This window comes from Corvus hawaiiensis, chromosome 2, assembly GCF_020740725.1.
Source record: "Corvus hawaiiensis isolate bCorHaw1 chromosome 2, bCorHaw1.pri.cur, whole genome shotgun sequence".
Classification (NCBI taxonomy): domain Eukaryota; kingdom Metazoa; phylum Chordata; class Aves; order Passeriformes; family Corvidae; genus Corvus; species Corvus hawaiiensis.
This window is the reverse complement of record NC_063214.1, coordinates 96,968,569-96,994,018: the sequence shown is the minus strand read 5'-3', so window position 1 is coordinate 96,994,018 and position 25,450 is coordinate 96,968,569. Positions and strand designations below refer to the sequence as shown.

The 25,450-nt window shown below is 39.7% G+C and overlaps 1 protein-coding gene across 14 annotated transcripts in view; it reads left to right on the top strand.

Annotated features, from left to right (window-relative positions):
- The window catches only part of MCF2L (MCF.2 cell line derived transforming sequence like), a 156,920-nt gene that overhangs the window by 91,123 nt on the left and 40,347 nt on the right, over positions 1–25,450 (top strand). For all 14 annotated transcript variants that reach the window (XM_048327860.1, XM_048327831.1, XM_048327850.1 and 11 more), the window contains one exon: positions 7,963–8,077. In XM_048327860.1, the coding sequence (XP_048183817.1) occupies positions 7,963–8,077 (115 nt within the window). The remainder of the gene's footprint in view (positions 1–7,962; positions 8,078–25,450) is intronic.

The window sequence follows — 25,450 nt, the reverse complement described above, 5'->3', positions numbered from 1 at the left end:
TTCTGCCACACAAGCTAAACTGTGGGTCTGCAGTAGTGACTGTGTTTTCTGTGGGGTGATGGTAGCAGTTGGAAAATAAGATATTCTTTTATGAAGTTGGCTGTTCATGCTTCATTTGAGATTATAGTGTTTAAGCTACAATTCTTCTCTGGAAGTTAATTTTTTTGACTTTCCAAGCTCATTCTTATCCATGGGCAGAAAATGTCTCATAAGAGTGTTATGCAAGAATCAGCCTATCTATGAAACTCTAAGTAGGGTTTCTATTTTGCCCCTCTGAAGTGAAGGGGAAAACTGAAAACTGATGACTGTGGTAGAAGAGTTGTTGAGTTCACAAATCCACAAGCATCTTCAGCATTCAATAAATCCACCTGGCAGTAGAGCTTAGTAAGAGCAGCCTTGTTCTATTTTCTTCTATTTATTCACCCTCATGTCAATTAGAATTTTGTTTTATTTGCCTCAAGTCGTAGGTCAGCTGCATTACTGTGACTAGATTCTCTGTTGTATTTTATTACTCTTGGGAAATTTGAGCATGAGGCATTTTCATTTCAAAATTTCGGTTCAGTTTTTTTTATTCTAATGTTCTCCTGCAGGACATTGATGCTTAATTCTCTGCACAGTACCAAATAGTGGTGTTACAGGTTCTGTGAATGAAGGAACAGAGCCAATGTTTTGATACTTGATTTATGTATGATTTGTTTGTTGTTACAGTTGAGCTTAAGAGGGGTTTTGCTCTTAAGAGGGGTTTTGCTCTAAGGCCACTTAAGACATTCCTAGCGTGTGTGAATGGGACTTTTTTGCTTATTACTAAGTTGCCTTGGAAATAGAATCTAAGGACATGGCATAAAACTCTTTAAAGTGGAAGTCCATAGATTACTAATGCTTTAGGTAAAATAACATATTTGTAGGTATTGCTGAATGTCTTAGATGCATTTCTGATTTTAGTTGTTGGCTTTTCAACAGCAAGTCAATGTGTACTTGAGAATTGCTTTAGTTTCTCTAATAGGATGTGTCTAGGTCTCATGGGACACTTGCTTGAATAGTGAATGAAACCTAGTCTGCTTCTGTGGCTAAAGGCTGTAGCCCTTCCCAAGCTGCTTTCTGTGTTTTGGTCTAAATCGGGGTCACTTCTTACTCGTGTCCCTCATTGTGCTGGATTGGAATAGAAATGCTACAGGAACATCCAAATTAGCCTTGAAATGAAACAAAATAAAGCAAAAACTTCCACTAATGCTTCGGTTTGTCAGTAAATATAACAAGGTGCAATGAAATCAAGGTGCTCACTACTTCTACAGACTCGCTCTTGCCCAGCAGCATGTATGCAGCTGTGTTCAGCTTAAATCTGATGTTGGGGCAAGCTGTGGATGAGGTTTGTAATTAGTCATTCACACAGAAAGTTTATAAACCCTGAAGTTAATATTTTACCTCAGGCACAGTTGTTTACTTTTTGCCTTGGAGTTTTTTCTTTCTGTGGAACAAGGTCCTTATCTTTGCTAAAATTGTTACTCTTTTGTTGTTGCTAGGCTATACTAAGTGTTGTGTCTACACAGTTCAGTGTCTCAATTCTTTTACCTTTGCTTTCTTTAGTTAGTATTCGTGCAACCACTTTTTCTTCCGCATTGAAAAGGGTCTTCTGCCTGTTTTTTTCCTTGTTTGTTTTTGGGTTTTATCCCATGAAGGACAGTGTAAGGTCTATTTAAAAGTCTCTGGAAAATGTATTATGTATCCTTATGTACTCCTCACAGTCTTTTATTCATATTTTATATTTTCTTTCATAAGTATGTTCTCTCTCCGTGATTGCTGTGTGACTTTCATACCCACCCAGCCTTGTGTCTATCTGCCATCGTAGTGTGCAGGTGTGTTAAAGTAAATGTAGGTGGAGAAGAGCATACAGACACCTGTGTATGTTGATATGCATCCTAAATCATTCAAGCTATGTGATGTGCAAATGAGACTCTTGGGCACCATGAGTACTGAACCAGGTATTTAACTCCCTTTCCTTTGAATGCCTATTTATGCGTTGAACAACTTCAAAGTGTCTCCATTAAAGGAAATACAAGTATGAGTTCATGCTATTTGCATTTTTGTCTATTGATTCCTCATTGTTTTTCCTGCCATTGAAAAATTTAACATTGATACTAGCTTTCAAAATGCTTATACCTTTGATTTATAAATTTAAACATATAAGCTTATACCTCTATCATTGTAAATAGTAAGCTTTTCGGTTTGTCTAACTTTATTTTCTTGGATGTGCTCTTGCTTTCTTCTGTGGAAATGACTTGACAACACCTCACTGGTCAAACTGTTCCCATTGAAGTAGCTCTGGCTGCTGAGTCTGTAAAATTATGTTTGAGCATTTCTGTGTGGATCCTGTACCACATCCACTGGAACAGTTGGTTAAAAATATCCAACTGATAGCAACAAAATATCCAACAAAATAGCACAAGAAGTGCTATTTTGTTGCTGATATAATATAGACAGTATCTATGTTGTGTATGGACATTGGGAGAGGTATTGCTTATCAATCTTTGCCTTGCACAGGTGTAAGCTTAACTATTGTTTTTATTCACTGTGCTAAACCTACTGTCTGTAGAGATTTTTTAAAAATCAAACCAAAAATGTAGTAAAGAAAAAGAGAAAGGGAAAAAATGAATCCTTGGCTAAGAGATTTCCAGTTCAAGTATGTTCAGATGCAAATTTAGTTATTGCAATCCAGTTTTTAAGCCAGTATATTTGCTGCTGATCAGCCTGGACAAGATGCAGCTTGTGAAGTTAAACAAGTAAAACTTCGCTCTCATCTCAAGAAAAGAACATTTTAATAAATTCCTCCTGAATCTGTTTTTCTTTGCAGAGGATATGCAGTGAAGCTTTTATTCACTCCCTAATTGAAGTCTACATGTAATTTCAAATACTGAGTTATCCAGTTAAATATCTTATGCAAGCAGAAAGGAGAAATTCCTTATCAGAAATGTACAAGCATAATAGCTGAACCACTACAATAGTAAAAAAAAATCTGAAGTAATCCCTTCTCAAAATCATGTGAGGACTTCACTTTTGACAGGACTGCAAACAAGATTACTTTTAAGCAGGGTCTTTTGAACTGAAGTTGTAGGTCTGAGCCATTCAACAAGGATAATGCTCTTGGATCTTGTGTGTGCACACTGATCAACATAGAGATGATATTTTTTCTCATAGTCCAAATACTATTTCATTTGCATTATAGAATCAGGCCAGAAGACTCTTTGCTCTGTCATCTAATTATATCCAACTACTTACTTCCTTTTGGTGGGGGTGGTCAGAGTACTTTTGGGAATACCTTTTTTATGCAAACGGGAGCAGACTAGTTAGGGAAACATTACAAAATCTCCTACTCATCCTTCCTGAAAGTAAGTCTGGGCAATTTTTTTTGCTGCCACCAAATTTTGCTGTCCATACAAAACCCCAAACAGCTAGCAAGTCTTTCACAGGGCTGTGGAGAATTACCCTTTTCTTTGTGTTTGTGTGTGCCTGTGCACTTGTGTGTGTGGTTTTTAGCAACTGTACAATTCACAAGTTCTGCAATTTTTCCTGACAATGCTTTTTAAAATTAAAAACAATATTAATTATGTCTAATTTGAGATTGTTCTTAGATACCAAGTCATTAACGTGCCTCTAGATTAGAATTTCTCTAAAATACTGTGCAATTTCCTTGGGTTAGCACTTCTCTATCACCCAACCTGCTTAATTAAAAAAAAAAAAAAAAAGATGCAGAAGAGATAGCAACTGTGACGGGAAAAGTTAGATGTAGCAGAATATAAAGAATAAATGTTAAATCACCTGAACTTAAAGGAAACTTTACCAGTCTCATCATTTACCAGCTGATAGCACAGATAGTTTTCCATGGATATTTTTTCTACTCTTTTCATCCACAAGACCATGATGGTCTGGGTACACATAATTTTAGTACCTGATGCTATTGCTGATGTTAATTGTGTTCAGAAGTTAGGAACATGAAGTGCTATTTTCTAAGCACAGTTAAGTAATTTTGCTGCCTAACCTGTGGATCTAGTGCAATTCAATGTTTTTAAAATGCATGTTTCTCCGAAACGCTGTTGTAAAAACTGACCTTAGACTTGTAGATCTGTTTAGAAGAGCTCTACCTAACAGGGCTTTGCTAGAATTGTAGTGGTTTATCCCCTGAAAAATTTCCATTTTATGGAGGCAATTTGTGTTTTGCTTGATACTAAATCTGTTAAAGAAGTTTCATGTAAATAGGCTGCTGAAGTCATGTATAACTGAGTTGATAGCAAAGTTTTCTGTTAATGAATCTCATGGAAGTAGGGTGGAAGCAGATCTGCTTAGTTTAAAGTGCTATGGTGTTTTTATTTTATTTAATTGCTGAAATGAGCTTCAGTCCTCTGTACTTCTATGGTGTTTCCATTTATAGCCTGGAAAGCAATAATCCTCTCACTTGCACAATGTTTCTTACAGCTGCATGTTATGAGACAAGCATCAAGAAATTCTTGGGAATTGTTTCAGGTAAAATGTCTGCAGACTGATTGCACCCACTTAAGGACTGATGCTATCCACTGTCTTCTGCTCTTTGCAATAAACAAAATCTAAAGCTGGCACTCAAGTGGCATTTGTTTAATATTTCATAGAGAAATTATGCTGAATGTATTTCAGCATTTTCATAGAATCACAGAATGGATTGGGTTGGCAGGAACCCTTAAAGATCATCTAGGCTATCCCTACCCTGCTATGGATAAAGGCATCTTTCACTAGATCCATTCAATCTGACATTCATGGAGCCAGAACAGTGTTCATAATTTTTTAAACAAAAATAAGGGGATTTGTTATACTTTCAGAAATTTATGTTTAAAAAAATAAAAGGTTAAGATTAGACTAAGAAAATGTTCTTAATGCTCTCAGGTACTGGACTGTCTTAAAAACACATAAAACTATTAAATTCCAGTTGGTAGTGCATCCCTGTATAAGATTAGAAATAGGAGAGCAGGCTTGTGTGTGCCTCTGTGGACAGAACTTGTCCAGCAAATCAGTTAAGGCTGTTCAACAGCTGTAGCTGGAATTTCAGGACTCTGAGCTAGAGGGGAATGTGAAAGAGGTGATTTTCCAATGATTAGGACTGGGGTAGCTAGATGTGGTCACTGTACCAACTGACCTGAATTTATTAAAATATTGCTGTTAAATTACTAATTTTTTGTATAGTGATTAAAATTCCAGTAACTCATTTTGAAAATTACTCTGCACACCTTGAATTATTTTCATGAATTTTAGCACTCAAAGATTCATCTAAGTCTGTGTCTTTTTTTTTTTCTTTGTAATCAGGTGTATATAATCCTGAGGTGCTGGAAGATTATTATAGGAATTGGTTTTAATAAGATTTTTGAATTTTTTTGCCTTAAACTTGTGTTTCAAAAAGGGTAAGAGAAGTGAAATTGTTTGGGTTCTGTCACTTGAATGCTTTCCCTACCACTAAAACAAAAATCAACGACAATAAAACCCCTCTTAGCTTCCTAAAATTCTTTTTTATCTCCTCATCCTAAGTTCTGTGGCTTGATTTACTTCTGGATGAAAAGAAGAAAATCACATTTTACACAGCTAATTTAATAAACTGTGTTTATTAAACATAATAAACAGTGCAACATTTAATAATGCTGCTTCTGCAGAGGTGAAGAAAAATGAAGAAGAAAACAATGATTCTGAATAAAGGAAAAAAAATAATTTCTTGCTGCATCAGATAAATTAAGAAATAAAGGACACTTTAAAAAGTAAACTCACTTTCTGCTTTTTCTATTATTTAATACAAACACAGTTAATATGTAGGATTTTTACTTTGTTTTATTTCCCATGCCCTTTTCTCATAAATGCTTCCTTTAAAGCAGTGACTGCTTTTGCTAGAGTGACTTGTCTTCCCTTGATGGCCATCTATTTAAAGTTACAATATAGAGAGCAGCTTCTGTAAGTCAGTATTGTTAAAGCTGAAATTTACAGAATTTATTATGTGTAGCATTTCAGGTTACTCTGCCCTAAACTCTTTTGAGCAGCAGGGTCTGATAGGCAAAAGCAGTTAAGGAGCATTTGAAGGTATATCTGTGCTCAAGTGTCCCAGCAGGGAAACACTGAAGGAAAAGATAGTCAGTGAAGAACGACCTTGTAACAGCTCAGGTCAGGGCAGAGTCATCTCCACCCAAGATAAACACAGATGACTATACTAGAAACTGAAAATTGGTGGGCAGTGTCCAGGCAGGATGGCTCTATTTGCCCTTGACAGTCGGTGGTGGTCTGGGAACTTCCTGAAGGTCATAGTCCAGGCTTCTGCTTTTAGGACATGTCCTGCAAGTCTATTGTTGTTGTTCTTTTGTTTCTTATGTCCTATTTATAAAAATTAAGTAGAACAAAGCCAGTAACCAATGAAGATACCACAAATAATGTATGATTGTACCTAAAAATAGATACTCTAGAGAGAGCAGAACACCTCATAAGCAACAGAAATAATCATTATCATGCTTTTAACAAGAGAGGAAAATGCTTCAGTCATAAGAGCCTGTGTAGAACAAAAACCAATAAAATCAAATTTGGCCTTAACTTATATTTGTGTTGTGAATATTTGTATAGCTAAAATTAGCTCCCTTGACTCAGTGTTGCCATATTTGGATGTGTCATAAAGGTCATGTTTGCAAACTTGTGATATTTGCATAATAGCTGCATTTTATTGTTGTTTAAATACATCCAGAGCACATTATTTTTTCATGTATTTTGATTCCAAGAGCTTCACAGTGAGAGCACCATGCCATCTGTAAGCTGGTAAATGAAAATCAGATTCACCACAAATTAACATAAAGATACTATTTGAGCTCTTCTAATTACATGTGGTTTGGAGGGAAGTTGTGATTTCTTTTATCAAATGTATCTGAGGTCAAATATTTCTCTTTCTTTTTCTGGGGAGGTTAGATGCAAAGGCACTGAAAGTGGGTAATAATCTTCACAAATCACCATTGCTCTCATAATTGGTGTTGTTAATACAGTTTAATGCTGATTTCTGCACAGTTATCAGATCTCCAGGCTGGAAAAAATATCCTTGTTATTTTTCTTTGTTTTTCTTCTCTTCTTGAACTGTGAAGCAAAGATAACTTCCCAGCAGTGTGTTCCTGCCACCCCTGAACAATTAACTTCCTGCAGTTGCAAGGGCTCAGCAAGCCCCTTGTCCTACCTGTCTTTATGAATATATACTTGCTAAAGACATGAAACATTAATAATGCCTTTAAAAAGAACTAATTACATTTTGCATGTAAGAATGTGTGTGAAGTCCATGAAGAAGCATTGTGTCTGTGAATTCTACCCAGTGGTGCAAATGCCAGGAAAGATACATATAATGGTATCTAGTTCAGCAGCAGCTCTATTGCAGTGTAGCTGTTCAGCTCTGCCTTACCTTCTGTACATAATCTAGGAATGGGAAATCTCATTTGAAACACCTACGCCCATTTCTTTTAATGTTCTCCCCCTTCTGTTTCACCAACCTGGAAGCAAAACAGCCAGCTGAGCAGAGTAGTAGCCAGCAGAGTTCAGTTCAAGATGGGGATTTGCCTACTTAATTCTGAATTAACTTTTTTGGTTTTAAATTAGTTGATTTCTTTCTCCCAATTGGTTGTACTTACTTGCAATTGACATTTACCAGCAGAAAGTTGCACTGCCATCTGGTGTCAGAACTGTTCACAGGTGCCAAGGCATTTGTCCAGAAAAAATCTAATGTGGTGTAACAAATTTCCTTCTATAAAACTTCCTAAGCACTGAAGAAGAGAGACACTGTCCAGAATAAACTGTCCACACATGAGCCCTGCAGAAAAGAAAAAAAAAAAAAAAAAAAGAAAAAAAAAGAGAAAAAATACAGTTGTTTCATTACTGGGAAGTTTCAGTCTAGGTAAAGAGACTTCCATGTAAACACGTTTGCTGCTTCTTTTGTAGGTGGAAGAGGGGGAGATGGCTGCCCTGTTATCACCTTTCCAGACTATCCAGCTTTCAGCGAGATCCCTGAAAAAGAGTTTCAGAATGTCCTTACCTACCTGACAAGCATTCCGAGGTGAGCACCTGTCTAGAAGAAAATAACCTTTTATCTGCTAAGGGACTTTTCACATTCGATCCCTTACATGTGGTGTAAAAGTCAGGCTTAGTATTTAATTAAAGAAAATGAAAATTAAGCTTATGGTGTAGTGTCAGTAAGTGTTGGTTAGTGACAGCTGTCTAGGGTAGTTGTTAGATGAATTATGTACTGCTATTTATATTTCATCAGAAAATTACTTCCTGGTATGTATGGGTATAGGTTCCATCATGGACATTGTCCTCTTGGTCTTCACTGTGTCTTAGAATGCAATATTCAGTGTTTCAGTTGAACACATGTATAATTTTGGCAGAATATGCTAATTCCTGGATTCTGCTCAGGATGTTACTCAGTGAGGGAACACTCTGTAGCTACATACAGAGGTTTGTCCTCAGCACTTGAGCTGTTTCCCTGGCTTAGCTGAATGTGTAGTCTCTGCAGACTTCCAGAGCTTTGCCTGAGGGTGCAAAGCAGGCTCAGGGATTAATTCTGACTCGCTTAGAGGGCACAGTAGTGTTATCAGTGGGCTGCTCAATAAACATCATGATTTTTGTTGACAGTCTGTTAAGAAACAAGAGTGGGCTCAAAATCCTGATGGGGGTGAGGAAGGCAAGTAGCAGAATAAAGTACATACCCTAGACCTCAAGAGAGCAGATTTTGGGCTTATTTAGGGAACTGGTAGGTGGGATACAAAGGAAGGCAGTTCTGAAGCGTAAATCTGCTGCAGAAGGCTGCCAAGTTTTGAAGGACAGCAATCTCCGAGTACAAGAATGGTACGTCCTGGAATGTGAATAGACGTAACAGGAGACTGACCCCACTGTCAGAAAGCAAACTTATGACTGAGCTGAACTACAAAGGCAGCATACAGGAGGTGAAAGCAGGGACAGGCTACAAAGGAAGAATGTAGATACATTGTCCAAACATGTAGGCATGGCGTCAAAAAAGTCAAAGAACACCTGGAGCTGAGGGACAAGAAAAAAGGGACATCAAGGATCACTCAAAAAAACTTCCAGTGCTTTAGCAGTACAGGAATAAACAAGGAAAATGTGGACCTGTGCTGAATGGACTGGGCAAGTTAGTAGCAGCCAACACAGATGAGGCTGAGCCACTTGAGTTCTTCACTTAAGTCTTCTCTGAGAGTGTCTCCCCAGCCTATGTGTTCAGAGAGAGGACATGAATGACAAGCAATGGCTGAGGACAAAATAAGGCATCTCTTAAGAAATCTTGACCCAAATCTAGTGTTTGGGATAAGATGAGCTGCTTTGAGAGTGGTGAGGACACTGACCAGTGTCGTAATAAGGTTGCTCTCTACAATCTTTGAAAGCTTTTTGAGATTAGAGAAACCATGATGACCAAAGTAAGGTAAATACTGCATTCATGTTCAGAAAGGATAAGAATAGTGATCTGAAGCGCTACAGGTTGGTCAACCTCACTTTGATCCGTGAGAAAATTATGGAGTCCTCTTAAAACACACTTTTGGGCACATAAAAGAGGAAGGTGATGGGGAGTAGCCAGCATGAATTAAATAACAGTAATTATGCTTGACCAGCCTATTTCCGTGATGACGATACTGGATGCATCAACAAGACAAAGCTGTGCAGGTCTTTTGCCTCACCCTAAACAAGACTTTCAACTTAGTCCTGCCAAGAATTCTTCTATCCACTTTGAGTTGTTACATTTGGCAGGTGGGCTGCTGGGTGGGTAAGAAAGTGCTTGGATTATTTTGCTCAAAGATAGGTGAATAATGCCTGATGTTTTATCTGGAGATAGACTTCCTCAGGGAACTGTACGCATATGTGCTGTCTGATGTCCTTGGCAAGGATCTGGAGCAGGAGATGAAGTGCACTGTTACAGTGCAGATACTGCAACACGCATATCAATCAACAAGGCCTGTGGAAAGAAATATCTATGGACCGATTCTTGGTAGATATTTCAGAGAGATGTTTATTTCTCCAGCCGCATGGCCGGGGCTCTGCCGAGGAACTGTTCCAGTCACCGGACCAAGGGTCCTTTGCCCACGCAGGGGAACACAAAACAACCAATGGGGAACGAGGCTGACCAGGGGCAGGGAAACCCCGTGTCTCTGCCCCAGGGCCCCTCTCTCAGGACTACATGGCAGGGGGAGGGCCCCAACATTTCACCCGTTTATTTTTAACCAAAAGAGATTTAAAACTTAACATTGAAAACAACTGGGTAAACATGAGATAACAAGGACAGTTTCAAAACAAAACAAGCCACCCTCCTGAGTCTTTGAATGTCCTAACAGATTCTCTGGAACATCTTAAGGCTGACAGAAGGGAGACAGGACTCTCCAGGCATGCTTTGTGGGGAAACTGAGGCAGGAGAGGGTTTAATTTCTTCCCTCCCCCTTTTCATCCCCCCCTCAGCATCGGAGAGGAGTTGTAGGGAAAGGGAATTGTATAGGGAAGCCATGGGGTGAAAAACGGATTGGGAATAAACCAGGGATGGAGTAAATTTAGGAGAGGGTATTGGGTATAGGGTAAAAGGGGAAAGTAGGCTGTGGGTAGGGAAGCTGCTGGGATTTTTTGCATAACGGCTGCCTTTGACTGGAATGCCGCCAGGCCCAGTAACATTTGCTGCTTGTAACCCTTTTCTACCTTGCTCAATTTTGAACTCCACCAGCTCTCCATCTCCCAAGCTTGGGATGCATTTTTCAGGGTTATTCTTTTTAATAGCATTTCCATGAATGAATATGTCTTCTTGGTTGTCACATCTCATTATAAAACCGTAATTTTGTTAAACATTATACAATTTTACTATTCCTAAAACTTTAGCTACGGTGATCTTTTCCTTTTTCCGAGTGGCTGCTGTTTTCTGTCTCACTGCATTCCTGGTATCACTTTCATTTTCGCTCACTCCCGCGTTGGAGCCGTCGGGGCTGCTCATGCCTGCACGCTCTTCTGGGGGTTGCATTTGGGGCCGCGTGGGCCAGGCCTGCGCACCGCTGCCTCTGCTCTCAGCTTCGCTGCCGCTGCCGGGCGCCGCACCCACGTCTCAGCCGGGCCCCCGAGCGACGAACCCCCCCGCGCCCTGCTCCAGTGCGCATCTCAGCTAGGCACGGCTCCGCTCACTGCCGCCAGCCGCCGCCCCTCTTGGTCGGGCATTCACGGGGCTCACTCCACCATGCACTGCGGGGGGCCGGGCGGGCACCACCGGCTCGCCCCGCTCCTGCTGCACCTTGCTCCGCTGCCGACACTGCAGCTCACGCCGCTCTGCCCACGTGCGGGAACTGCCTCGCTGCTGCTCACAGAGCGCTCAGTCCACGTGGCCAAGGCCACATGGTCCCTGAGCCAGGCTTCCCTTCGCCAGGACACAGCTGACATTGCTCAACAGTCTCGGTAATTAAATAATATTCACGAAAATAGTCTTCCATCGGCATATATTTTGACTCAGAAATTAACTGTGTCCAAACGGTATTCCAGGTCTTTGGTAAGAATTAAATCCCAAGAAACGTAGAAAAAGTTCTTAAACAACCATGAAAGGAAATGTTTCAGTTCCTTTTGAGCTTGAATTAAGCTAAAATTTACAAATTGTTGTTCAAGAATCTTTTCAAGTTTAAGATAAATGTCCATATGCGGCTCTGAGAGCCAAGAGTCTTTCCACAGTTCCTCCATAATTTAGAGAGAATATCCAAACGAAGGCGAGAAAAGAGATCTAGAGTGGTTTTTACTCACAAATTTTCTGTCCTTAGGGATCGGTGTCTTGCCAGCATTTCTCTACCATTTGTTACAGTGCAGATACTGCAACACGCATATCAAACAACAAGGCCCGTGGAAAAGAAATATATATGGACCGATTCTTGGTAGATACTTCAGAGAGATGTTTATTTCTCCAGCCGCATGGCCGGGGCTCTGCCGAGGAACTGAGGCAATCACGGGACCCGAGGGTCCTTGCCTGCGCAGGGGAACACAAACCAACCAATGGGGAACGAGGCTGAGCAGGGGCAGGGAAACCCCGTGTCTCCCCAGGGCCTCTCTCCCAGGACTACATGGCAGGGGGAGGGCGCCAACAGTGCACCCTCATCAAATTGTACTTGATGTAACCAGCCCCTCCTGGTTGTACTTCTTAATCCCTAGTTTATCGTGGAATGAAACTCTGAAGCTAAAAGCCAGCTTTTGCATTTTCTTTGTTTATCCTCATGGTGGTTAAACTGCATGGTGCTAAGCATCCCTTGATCTTATCTTGGGTACTCTTTCTGCAAATAATTATATACTAAATTCACATCTGCTCCTCCTTTTGAAAGTCCTTGGTGGTGCACTTCATGGTGGCCCATTGAACTTTGGCACAGAGTGGGGGTCCTGTGAGAAATTCTGATCAGAACAAACAGTGTCTGGTATAGTGGGTGAGCACTGAGAGGCATCCCAGCACACCACATTGACAGGAGCAGATATTCTGGAGGTTTTTCTGTCAGTTGCTCCTACCTGACAACAATTATTCTGTGAGTATTGAGCTAGAAGTGGTCATTCCTTAAGTCTAGCTGTTCTTCAAGGATTTTCTTGTTTCTTTAATTCAAAAGTATTTAGAGAGAGATGACTGTTCTTTGTAAACAGAGGAGATAACCCAGCTGTCTAGATGTTAAGATATTCACTATTGTGAATATAACAGTTCTCTAGGTTTAAAGTGACGACAATTCAATTTCAAATCTTGTAAAAATAATGCTGTTGTTAAGATCCTGATAAACGTGCAACCTTTTTGTGTCTGAGAATCAATAGAATCTCAAAGGGCTTATCTGATTATCTTCACTAGCAATATTAGAAGCTTACTGTGTAAAATTGTGTTTGTGAGCCCTTGTGCAGGTTTATAGAAATGAAAAACTACAGAAATGACACTAGCCAGATGCTAGCATACATCCCCTTATGAAGGATGTTTTGCTGTTGATATGTTATATATATTGATATGTGTATAACCCTAAGAGGGGCAGTGCTGCAGTTGTTCTTGAATTGGGATACTTCTAGTGCTGTTAAAGATGTTGTAGTTTTTTCCTGCTATCTTAGTATTCAAATACTGTTTTAGGTGCTTTGGAAGCTGCTTTTGAGGGAAGTGGAGGCAGTTGGTTTTTTAGCTTGTAAATTGGTTAAAGACGTGTAAGGAGTACAGAATAACAGAAAGGATGGAAATGTAGCCCACAGCTTTTATGCGTGGACTGCTCTCCCAAGTTATTGCCATTTAGTTTATCAGATATGTAACTCTGTATTTTGGCTGTTCTGACAGACTAAGGGGAAATGGACTTTGCTAAGAGCACAGACTGTAGAGCACTGACACATCTGGAGCCTTCCCAGTTCCTCAGAAAACTACTTGTGCTACTTGGCCCTGTACAAGATCACAGCAAGGGGTTGGCAGCAGTAACTCAAACCTCATTGTCTGACTGTCTGGAGTTGCATGTTAAGGGAAATTATATTTCATGGGGATGACAGTAAGGAGCTACTAAGAGCCTCATAAGAAAGGACCTTTCTGTGCTCTGCAGTAGAGTTCACCTAATAATATATTTACTGGTATAATAAATCTTAGCAGTGAGTTCAGGTTTTCAAGATCTCTTCCCAAGTGAAAGAAGGCTAGCTTAGGACTTCATTGAAAGAGGAAAAACTGAAACCTCTCAACCTACCTTTTCATTCCTTCTAATTTTATAGATAAACATGACCTTGTCACCTCTTATGGTGTCCTTATTCTGTATTATGTAAACACTGGGTTTCGCAGGTTTTTTCTATGTGAACTTTCTCTTGTCTTTTTCACAGTAAACTTTAATCATGAAACAATAAATGTCTTGTGGGGCACCTTGCATTTAGGAATAGAACTATTGAAAGTTGCATGCTATCAACTTAGATGATCATGGAGTAGAATAGTGTAAATAGTAAAGTTATTAGCATGCCTGATACATGAGGATGTTAAGAAAGGACACAGTGGAAAGGGAATACCTCATCTCAGTTTAAAGATACTCAGTTAACCTTGGTGCAACTGTATATCATTAAGCAGAGAGCTGAACCATATTCTTCAGGTGGGTGTTGTTAATGTTGCAAGGTAAATTTGTGTTCTATAGATGGCGAGATAAAATACGGTGTCTAACATATGATTTGTAGTAATCTCAAAATACTCCATACAAATTCTTGACATAATGTGTGACAACAGTCATGTGCTATGTGTGCTGAAAGGTCGCTGCTTTGTCAGGAAAAAACAATGGATTAAGGATGAGTACAATAGTCAGTGGAAGATTACTGTAAAAAAGATTACTGTAAAAGTTAATGCTTTTATAACTTCTGTTTTGGTAGTGAAATACGTGTTGTAATGGTACGTGTGTAATGCTTCTGAAGCAGGTTTTTCCTGTAAGCAGGTAATATTTTTTTTTATTGTTCTTGAAATACAAGATAAAGTTGTATTAAAAAGGTGAGAATTGTCTTAGAAAGATACATAGGCTACCCAAGTAGGAGAATCCATGGCAGTACGTAAAGCAATACTTTCTAGGAAGAGTAGTTTAACTGAAGTGCTGAATTGGTACAAATAGTTAACATGTAAATATTGGTCTGCATGAATTAATAGTTCTTATCGAGGGAGTTTCTGATTACGGTAATGCCTCTAGATAAAGTGTCTGTAAGAGGTGACAACTTTAAATTCAACTGGGTTTCAGTAGAGGACAGTCAGCCATGTCTTGCATTCTTTTGGGATATTTTGAGATTTTGTAATGTCCATGTAGCTGGTCTGATTCTCTTTCTGCAGAGAACGTCTCCTATTACTTCACTCTGTGAGTCCTTTGGGGAGGACTGCTGAGCTCGGTAGGAAAAAAAGGCCATGCAGATCAAGGTTGTCCTCTCTTGCTGAGTAAAAAACCGACAACCTCCAAACACCATAATTCTTACTGTACAGTGGGAGAGGCACCTGTGCAATGTACCTTTTACATCACACATTTACTGAGGCTGAAGGAAGAATATTGCATTCAGGTTTGCAAAAGGCTTCTGAAATAGCTGCCAGCTTTACACTTAATATTGCATTTCAGGGCATTCAGTGTTCTTTGTTTTGAAAGTATTTTTTTCATTTTTCTATTGATCCTAGTAAATAGACTTCTAAGATTTGCAGTGTACCTTGAAAGCAGGTGTTACTCATATTTAATTTCTCTCCATCATATCTGTTTCTTGAAATGTATTTTATTAGCTTGTGTATACATTGTTGAAATATGAATTTACCAATTATGGGTAGTAGCATGAAAACTTGCTCTGAAAGAAATTAATAGATAGTTGCAGTGGTTAAAAAAACCTAACTAGACAGTGTTTTTCAACATATGTTTTTCCTTCTGGCTAATCAGCCGTTTCTACTGCAATTAGAAAACAATATGCTGTTTCTGAGAACAAAAGAGTATAGTTGTAATGCTTTTCTTTGCTGCTCATATAGGCTCATCTTTGAACAAAGAAAGCAAGCTAAAATTCTTGTGGTCACAAGAGATTGGAAAGCTAATATTTTAAAAGTGTAAAAGTGAGTCTTAAACACAAAATCCCTTTCAGGAGAAATAAGAAGTAGCGTAGATTAGAAAATTCAGAACAGTTTTTGATGGCCTGTTTGAGTCCCATATTGCTGATTAAACATGATACATGGACCTTTTTACTTGTATTCTGCCAGAGCCTTGTACAGCTTCTCTTTGTAACGCCCTTCTGTTCTACTGCATGATCTTGAGCATAACTCAGGTTAACTTGGCATGTTCAGCAGTTTCCTGTTTTGAAAGGTGTCCGTCAGTTTCCTGGCTGGGAGAGTGTCCCCTTCTTTGAGATTCCTGAAGATTTACAAATGCTTGAACATCACGTGGCCTTCTAAAAAATCCTGTTGTTTTTGGTAGTCTGTGGTGTAGGAAACTAGGGAGCCATCCTGTCCAAGTAATGGAACAGAACGAGATGACCTCTGGAAGTGTTGGTGTCCGACAGTTCAAAAGCTCACTTGTTAGGGTTTGCTAAGCTTCTGGTAGACCCCTCCTTGTTTGCTATACCAGTTCCCCATTGTTTGGGATAACACTGGAAAACTGAAAGAGAAAGGTGTGTGCTAAGCCTTTCAGTGGGTTCACATCTGTGTGGGCACAGCAAAGCATGATGAGCTAGATTTAGGTAGGGACCAGAAGGACATGCAGCAGCATGGCATGGATGTTGCTGGAGCTAGCAAACCTCAGTGCAAGGGACACAGGAGAGCACAGGGCTCCCACAGCTTGGGCCTGGCCAGTCTCCTTGGCATAGATCCACCACTGTGCTCTGAAAGCAGAGGCAGCAGTGTTGGGGTAATGCTGTGTTTTGAGCCTGTAAGTCCATCAGGGTCCAGCAGACATTGTGAAGAGCCAGTGTCAGAGGGTAACTGCCTGTGTTTCCTCATTTATCTGCAAACTGAATGGGCAGCCCACCACTAAGAGTTAACTACTTTCGTTTTATAGAGTGCCAGGGTTGAACATCACCACATAATGGAAAGGAAGTGCTAAAAAACAGATGCCCTGATAGTTCATACTGACATGTGAGCAACAGCTTTGCAGCTTCAGAGTTTATTTCTGTCAGCTGTGCTTAATTTCCCTGTTCTCGTCTTTGTTGGATTACAATCCAGGCTGAAGATATGGAACCTATACCCTGCTGTTACTTTGGCAGCCCCTCAAATTTGTCAGTGAGAATATCCCAGGACTTCCAGCAAAATCTGTCATGCTGTGTGTACCCTTCCTTTCTCAGAGCACAGCTGCCAAACAGTTGTAAATACCATATGTTGCTGTAAGCAGACAGGAAATATAAGGTCTTAGGTTTGAAGTAAGAGCATTGTATCTTAAATTTAACTGGTAGTCCAAAGCTTTTGTGTCAGATACATACCCTCACAAGATTAAGATCAAAGCCCAAATCGTTACTTAGAGTCTGAATTATTACTGGGTTTAGAACAATTTACACTTGTTTCGATGTCCACCTTATAACTGCTTTAAACTTGTTTTAAAGCTCAGGCTGGTACAGGTAAAGCCTTTCCAGTCTTTAAATCCCACTTACACCTTTAGGGTTTAGAGGATTTATGTAGTATGTATGACATGCACTATCCGGTGGTAAATTTAGTCTGCTAATAAGACAAAGTAAATTAAGCACTGTAAAATTGTGAAAGTTAATTACTAAAATTCTAGACCATCACACATCAGCCCAGTATTAAATTCAGAAAATTCAACACCCTATTTAAGTGTAATGGCACAGTTCTAAAATAAATTATGCAGCATTCCCTGTAAGGTTGTTCCAGTACTTTGTGCAGTAGCATTAATGGCTGTTGCAGTGTCCTGGAGATAAGTGTAATTCCAATATCGCAGTTCTGAATAGGTGTAACAATGCCTTTATGGAGTTTGACTTAATAGTTCTAAAATGAGGGTTGCATGGGCTTTCTGTTGCTCAATTTACTTAAGCTTAAACCAACATGGAGCCCTTTTGCCTTTATTGACCTATTTATCTTTAATTGTCCCTCCAGGATAACGTGACCTACTTCAGCCATCTGTAGTTAAGTCTAAATCAGTCCTCAAAGTTGTTGTCTTTCTTCAGACAGTCCTTCTAAAAGCAGCTCTGTATGACCTGAAGAAATCACACTGCGTTTTCCATTTAGAAAATTACAACTCTTCCTTAAAAACACTTATTTTACCTAATTCCACACACTAAAAGAGGATCTGTTAAGCAACGACTTGTTAAATTAATTTTTCTTTTACCTGCAAAAATGCATTAAGGTCACTCTGATTTTAGTTCATTGATGGGATAAAATGTGTGAAGTTCTGGGCAGTCAGAACTAGCTGATCTTTAAGGTCCCTTTCAACCCAAGTCATTCTATGACTCTATGAAGTTACCAGGAAAAAAGGCTGATGGGTAACATGGAAAGGCAGTAAGTGCATGTGGTACAAGCAGATGTCCAGGCCCAGGCAGATGATGATGCCTGGACACTTTAACTGTTATTTTTAACTATGGCTGCATTCCCTCAGCTTCTCTCCCCCAACAGCATAAGCTTTTTGGAGCAGAAAGAAGGCCAGCATATATGATGGAATATAGCCAGCATTACTGTCTTCCAATCCATCATGTCTAAGGAGGAATTGGTGAAAGTGAAAGAGGGGCTGATTTGAGGACCTAAAGGAGCACACGACTAAAGAGGAGATACAGGGACCAATCAAGGAAGATACTGATGCCCATATCTTTGAATCTGAGTGGGGAAATAAAAGAGAAATATGGCTTGTATGTTATATAAATTGGCATAAATATTTTAAAATAAATAAGGTGTGTACCAATGCTCTCCATTTGGCTGAGGAACACAAGCAGTGCTTGAGACAGAATTACAAGTAAATATGTTTGGATTTGTATCTCACAATTCCAACAGACCTCCTTCTGTGCAGGATAAAGACCTCTGGTTGCTTTTGGGACCGAGACTGGATGGCAACTCTCCTGTTTGTCAGTGAGTTGGCATTTGCCTCATTGATAGAACATCTCTGATAGTGGCCCATCTTGCTTGTGGGTTCTTGGTCTGCTGGCAGATGCAGTGAGCTGTTGTTACCATGGTCCTGTGAGCTGCTGTTGTCACAGTCCTGGTGACTGAGGAATTTTCATATCAGGCACTACACAAAACCACTTGTGGCTGTCTGGCCTACAATCATTGTGAAGTTTGGATGAGAAGTTTGGATGGAATTTTGAATTGTTAGTAACCCCTTAGACAAAGCTCTTTGAAGTTGCTCTCATTATTTTTTCTCCTGTTTATCTGGCTTTCAAGATCTCCTGTCACCGACACAACATTATGTGTAATTATTCTTGCCTATGCTTATAAAGTGGCAAAAGGCATTTGTTTTCATGGTATCACTCTGCCAGTCTGCATAATTCTGCTCATCTTTTCTGCTTTATGAGCAAATTATAACCACTTGCCTATGAGGGTTTTTATTTATGCCACCTCACAACCCAACATTCATCTAAATTCTTCTTTGCCTGCTTGCTGAGAGATCCTAAAATGCAATTTTGGTTACCTGATGGTTCCCCGGTCCTGAGAAAATTGCAATACAGTGTGTTTTTAGACATGTCTGGGGCATGAACTAATAACAGCTGAGACCAAAAGTAAGCATAATAGGAAAGGAAAGAGAGAAGGTTTTCATCAGTGGTGCACTGGATAAGATTTTGGGAGAGTTAACTGGAATGTGGAGAAATATGAAAAAAAAGGTGCATAGCTGAGGCAGGGAAATGCATCAAATTTCTTATCTGAACCTTGTCTAATGATGAAGCTTTAACAGGTTCAGCTCCAACACAGAAGCACAGATTTTCTTAATTTCCTGTGCAGCTTCATCTGTTTCTGTGAAGGGAAGGCAGTAACTATCAAAACCAAAATAAAGAGAAGGTCTCAATGCTTTGGGTTTTTTAATGTGCATTTAAAAATCTATCTATTCACAGAATTTCAGTATAGAATTAATTAGATTATAGAATAGTATGTATGTTGTTTTTTGGGGAGTGGAGGAGAGGGGAAGAAGTTTTTATTTTCAAAATCAGATTCGAAGTGTAAGCATCAATAAGAAAGGTGCCTCCTTGTTTACAGGCTGTGCTGCTGCTATGAAGTGTGTTGAGTGAAATGCAGCTGTTAGTGCCAAGAGCTTAAAAGATAATTTTTACTTGACTTTCAGTGATTTTAGACAGACCACTAGAGGCTGCACTTGTATAACAGCACTTCTGGCTGTCTTATTTTAAATTTCTTCTGCTGGAATTACTTCTCTTTCCTGTATTTCTTCATGAACAGTGGCCAGCCTTAGTTTGAGCTGGGTTGGTTTTGCCTTCTGCAGCTACATTTCATTGAGCTGACTATGACAGGCCCCAATAATCAAATAGAACAAATTCTTCTACATCAGTAGCCTTCTTTCGTGTTGAAGCACAGTACAGGTTGCTCTCGAGTTAAACACAGTGAGTAGATGGCAAGATTTTTCCCTGACTCCAGAGATTAGGGTATGGAGAGTTAGGTGCAGTGTAGCAACTTCCACACCACCAGGCACCAGCTTTAAATTCAGCACCTCAGGAAATTTGAGGTGAGCCTGTTCCTTGGGTCTGCTCTGGATGATTTTTCAATGAGATAGAAGTGATGGAGATGTCCTTCCTGCACTTCTGCACTAGCTGACTTCTTCAGTGTTTTCAACTGAAGAGATATACATTACACAAACTAAAGCCAAAACAATTCCGCCTGAAATGATAGAATTAATGTATGAAGTTGTTAATCATTGCATTCCCTTTTTTGCCCTATATGCAGTGCCATGTACCATAAATAGAGTGCACCTGTAATTTCTGATTTTTCTCATAACTATTGCTGGAATAAGAACTGATTACAGAATGATTACAGAATGATTACTGATAGACTGATTACACACCTCAGCTGAAAGTGATTCTTGTAGGACTCTGAACTGAGATGTCACAAATGAGTATCACCATAAGATGTCAGGCCCATTGTTTGAGTGGGAGCCAAAATATTGTGCCAGTTTGCTTTAGGGGCTCAGGAGGTCTGCTAGGTAGCCAAAGACCTTCGTCTAGGTGTTCATGAATGCTACCTTTGTTAGGGACAATTCTGTCCTCAGATTTGTTCAGTATTTTTGCCCTCAGTTAGTTATATGTCTACATCTGTGGCAGAACTTGGCACCAAAGTGCTATTTTCTGTCTAAGTGATTGAATGCCATGACAGTAACATGCAGTTGTATATACAGCAATCTTTTGGAAATACATTTTCATTCTATTTATTTTCTTGGGAGATGGTTTCTTTGCCACTGACATCTCAATTACAATGCAAACCCCAAATTTTCTGTTGTAAAAATAGAAAACATCATTTTAAAGTTTGCTAGTTTAGAGCAAGTGTAGTTAATGGGAAGGTATTACTGTCCAGCTTTCAGAACACTTCCAGCTTGTCTTAGGGGTGTAATCGCTTTATGATTATGTATTATATAACTTCATTAGTATCAAATGTGATAAACTGCAAGTTCAGAATATTATTTGTAACATTATGTAACTTTATAAAATGTTACATTTGTAACCTGTTACAAAGGATTATAACATTTTCATTTGCCAGGCTATTCTTCAAGAAAGAATATTCTTCAAAAGTTAAATGCTTTTAAGTACTAATTTAAGTGCAGGTTTTTAGAAAATTCATTAAGTAAGGTCTGAAATAGCAGCATTACAAAGCAGTATTCAGCTTAGATACAGTGTTAAAACCTACAGGCTCACTTTACAATTGAAGCTAGGAAGTTCAATGTAAGAACTCATATGTCTGGTTTATTGTTCTTTTTCAGTTCCTGCTGTCTCTAAATTGTCTTAATCAGAAACCTTCTACAGTGAGGCTGGGTACTTCGGGCTATAAAAGCCTGCAATATCTGAAGCTTTCAAACTGTAGCTTTGTGGAGTGTGATATATCATCCTATTTTCATCATTTGCTCAAGAAAGCACAAGTCTGCTTTCTTCTTGATAGAGATGGTGGCTTAAAATGTTAAATCCTTAATTTTAGTTTTACTTTGGATTGTGAGAAAGAAGCTGTCATAAGATCAAAATATTTAAAGACTAGTTGAGTACAAGACACTTAAAAATTATTAAGCAGCTTTTAAACATTTTAAAATTAGGGGTACATGCCAATTTTTTTTTTTTTTTTTTTGGTGCTTTTTTTAAAATACCCAGCTGGTGGATTTCTTTTGGAATGAAGTGGATAAATTGGCCAGTTCTGAAACAAAGTAGGCTTTACAATAACGAGTAATCAAGAATTGTAAGAAAATGAAACTGCTCTAGATATAATTACTGTTTAGTGGCTGGGTACAATGCTACAGCTGAGTTTTCCTTCTTTTTTTTTTTTTTCCTTTTTTTTTTTTTGGTCAAATTCATAACCCATTAAATTCTTCTGCTCTAGGAAAAACTGCATTCTCTAGGATGTAGCTAATGATCACACTGAAGTAGTCTGGGTTACCCTACATAAGGGACAGAAGGGGAGGAGATGTGCAGCAAGGCTATGCCAGGTGAATTGTTCCTGGCATTTTTCTTGCTGGGAAACCAGCATAAAACTGGTAATGTGAAATGTCACCACAGGGCTTAGCTGAATTTTTTTTCTTTTTTAGTTGCTGAACTGGAGATTTTTATCTTGATTTGTTAATGCCATTAATATCACACTCTTCACTATATTATTTGTCTTAGAGCTTATAAAGGCCACTAAGGAGGTGACTCTTCTCTGCTTCCATTAATTGCTGGGGCATTCTTGGTTTGATTTTTTTAATGCGCGAAACACTGATGATTAAGAAAGAATTCTTGTCTCCCCTTCACTCCCCAAGAAATCATTCCTAGCAGGAACAGGAGAGATGGAGAAGTAGTCTTTGAGGTGGTTCAGGTTCAGTCAGTTGAAGTGTCTCTGAAAATGCAGAATGCAAAGTTTCTCTTGGGAAACAGTAACCTTGCTCGTTAAGTGTCTGATTTCCAATGGCCTGTTCCTAAGCTAAGTGACCAGTGATGAGTGGGTGAGCCTATTCCAGGTCCTTCCTACATAGGTTTACAGTTGCATGCCAAAAAAGATCAGGATTTATGAGGTGCCCCAGACCTCACATCTTTTGGAGCAGTGTGTGGGTGTCACTGATGCACATCAATGGTCAGTGACAAGCTGCTGTGGGTGACAAAGCTTTAAGATAGGGTGGTACCAGAGTTCTACTTATAATACAGATTGCTGCAGACATTGCCTTGGTGCTTTGCTCAATGCAGTAATTCTTCATGGAATGTTATTGAAGTCCTACTATGGAAATAGCTGTTCAGCCCTTGAGAGCAAGAATTTCTAGTCCATTTGTATGCCAAGGCAGTTGAGGTAGGGAACAATCCTGAGTGTAATGTAGGCCAACTGTTTAATAATAAAGCTACAAGACTGAAATTCAGTTTTAAATAACTGGACTTACGTAAGCTAAAATGCTGTACAGAATTTCAAATGTGAAAAGGTTTGATATTTTCAAGTCTCTGGGATGAACGCAAAGATTTGCTTTGTTTCATTTGTAGCAGAGATCAATGTATACGTACCACTTTCATACAGCAGTGTAGAAGCAATAGGAAATTGTTTGTGTAGCAGTTGTCACCACCCATACCTTGGAGAAACCAAGGATCTTTCAGAGGACATTTGTGTAATTGCTTCCACATACCCCAGAGGGAAGTTTCTTTCCACAGTCCTATGTACTATTAGCTTTCCCACCCTTTCCCCAAGTGCATGAGCTAATAAATCTTGCAAACAAGACAAAGAGGGAATGTCCCCATAATCTAAAGCTGAGGAGTCACTAAGAGGAAAATTCAGCTCCTGCTTTACAGTCTATATGGAAAACTGGCTGCTTGTTAGGCAGGTATTTCAACCTCTCTGTCACCTCCTCCAAATGGTTTTACACTGGCTCCCTAAGACAGAGGGAGAGGACTGAGCAGGAAGTCTACCCTCTGCTGCATTTACTCCTGTCCTCTGTGGCCCTGCTCCTCTTCCTCCACTTTCTACCTTTCTAACCTGGCCTCAGTGAGTTTGCTGGACACATTTCCTGCAGAGCAGGGATAGTTTCTCTGCCTTTCTAAAAATGTTCTGTTCTTTGTTCTGGTCAATAAACAGAAGAACAGTGCTTATCCCATGATGTTCTGGGTTTTTTGTTTTGGTTTGGGGGGTTTTATTGTGCGTGTATTAGGAGGGAAACAAAGGAAGGAAATACTAAATTTGAATTAAAAGCATATATAAATTATGTTTCAGAAAGTACACCGGATACAAGTTAATACATTAAAGACAACAAAAGTCATGAGGGAAATGTTAAGAAGCCTGAATAGACAGGTGCTTCTGCTAACGTTTTCCAATGTTTCTCACTGTAAGGGTTGGTTTCTAGTCATATAAAACTCCGCCATATTTTTTTTCTATTTGTGAGGTGCCAGCTGATTTTATGGTGTAAAGTTCAGCCAAAACATCTGAGTGGTTCCTAAGATGCCAGGGAAAAAATTCACCATGCTTTTCAAACATTGAAAGAATTTTTTTTTGAGAAGCTCAAGTGTCTACTTCCTTTGTGCAAGGACTCAGACTTGACACTTAGAAGAATGATGGTTTTTGTGTCAAGAAAGGACCTTGAGAAAAATCTGCCTAAATCCCAGGCCACAGATGCTCAGTAACTACTCAACCCTTCTGTCAAGAATGTTCTGCTTCATCCTGGGGCTGAGCAGGGGTTCCTCTGTGGTTGCAGGATGAGCTGCTCTAGAATCAGGTGTGCTACCAGGGTTGAGAGCAGGAAGGCTGTGATGTGGGATGTGAGTGCCACCTGTTGACCAGCAGGCAGTGCAGACAAGCTGCCGGACTCCACAGGCAGGACCACAGCTGAGGAAAGTGTCCACCCAAGGGAAGATATTGGGAGTTTGAGTGGGACATAGGGTACAGGGAAACTCAGGTGGAGTATGAAGGGACTGTGATAGTCAGAAAGGAGTGAGAAACAATGTCATTTGTCCTGACAGTTTAAAATTAAAAAGAAAAAAAAAAAGACTTTTTGAACTGTTCTGGGGACAAGGAGTGATGAATGAGAGAGACAAATGTTGGTGGTGGAGACAAGTTTATTGGAGAGTGATACAGAGGCATGAGAAGATGTGAGCTCAGCTGATGAGTACAATGCCGCTGGACCAAGGCAGGGGAAAAGGCTTGATGAGCAGGACAGACTGTGCCCATCAGAGCATGCCTCTGCTGAGACACAGAGCACAAGCCAAAATTCATTTTTCTCAAGCACGTGGTGGGGTAGGGGAAAATCAGTGGCAGGATAAAATGTTATAAATGTGGCTGAGAGAGACAGGGACAGCTGGCACTCACAGTTAAATCAGGAGCCAAAGGGAAAGTGAGTATGTGCTTGTTGCCAAGCACCATTCATCCTGTGCCCTAGAAGAGAGGAGGGTATTGCAAGGTGTCTTGCAACTCCATATACAGGTGCGTGTCTGGCAGCAAAGAGAGTTCAGTAGAGCAGGGGTACATTGGCAAACAGGCCTGTTTTCAATATTTACTTTTCTTGAGTACATGACTTTGTTGTCTTTGTAATGTTCTCAACTTTGTTGTACACAATGTCTTAGTTTGGTTTGTTGCTTCCTGCCTATGACTTGCTGGAGCTGGATCCCAGACTCCAGAGCCAGGCCTTTGCAACAAGGCACTGTCGTCAAGATAACAAATAATTTTCCCACCCTGATTGATTTGGAACAGGGCATTTAGTTTTTTTTTCCCAGCAGTCTATATTAATGGAGTGTTAACAGTTTAAGCCAGATGCTCCAGACTTTGCCACCAGGTCTCTTCTAGGCAGCAGTGGGGAATCCTGGCTTTTATGTCTGAGCTTGCTGATTCATGCAAGCAGACAACATATTTGATTCTTCT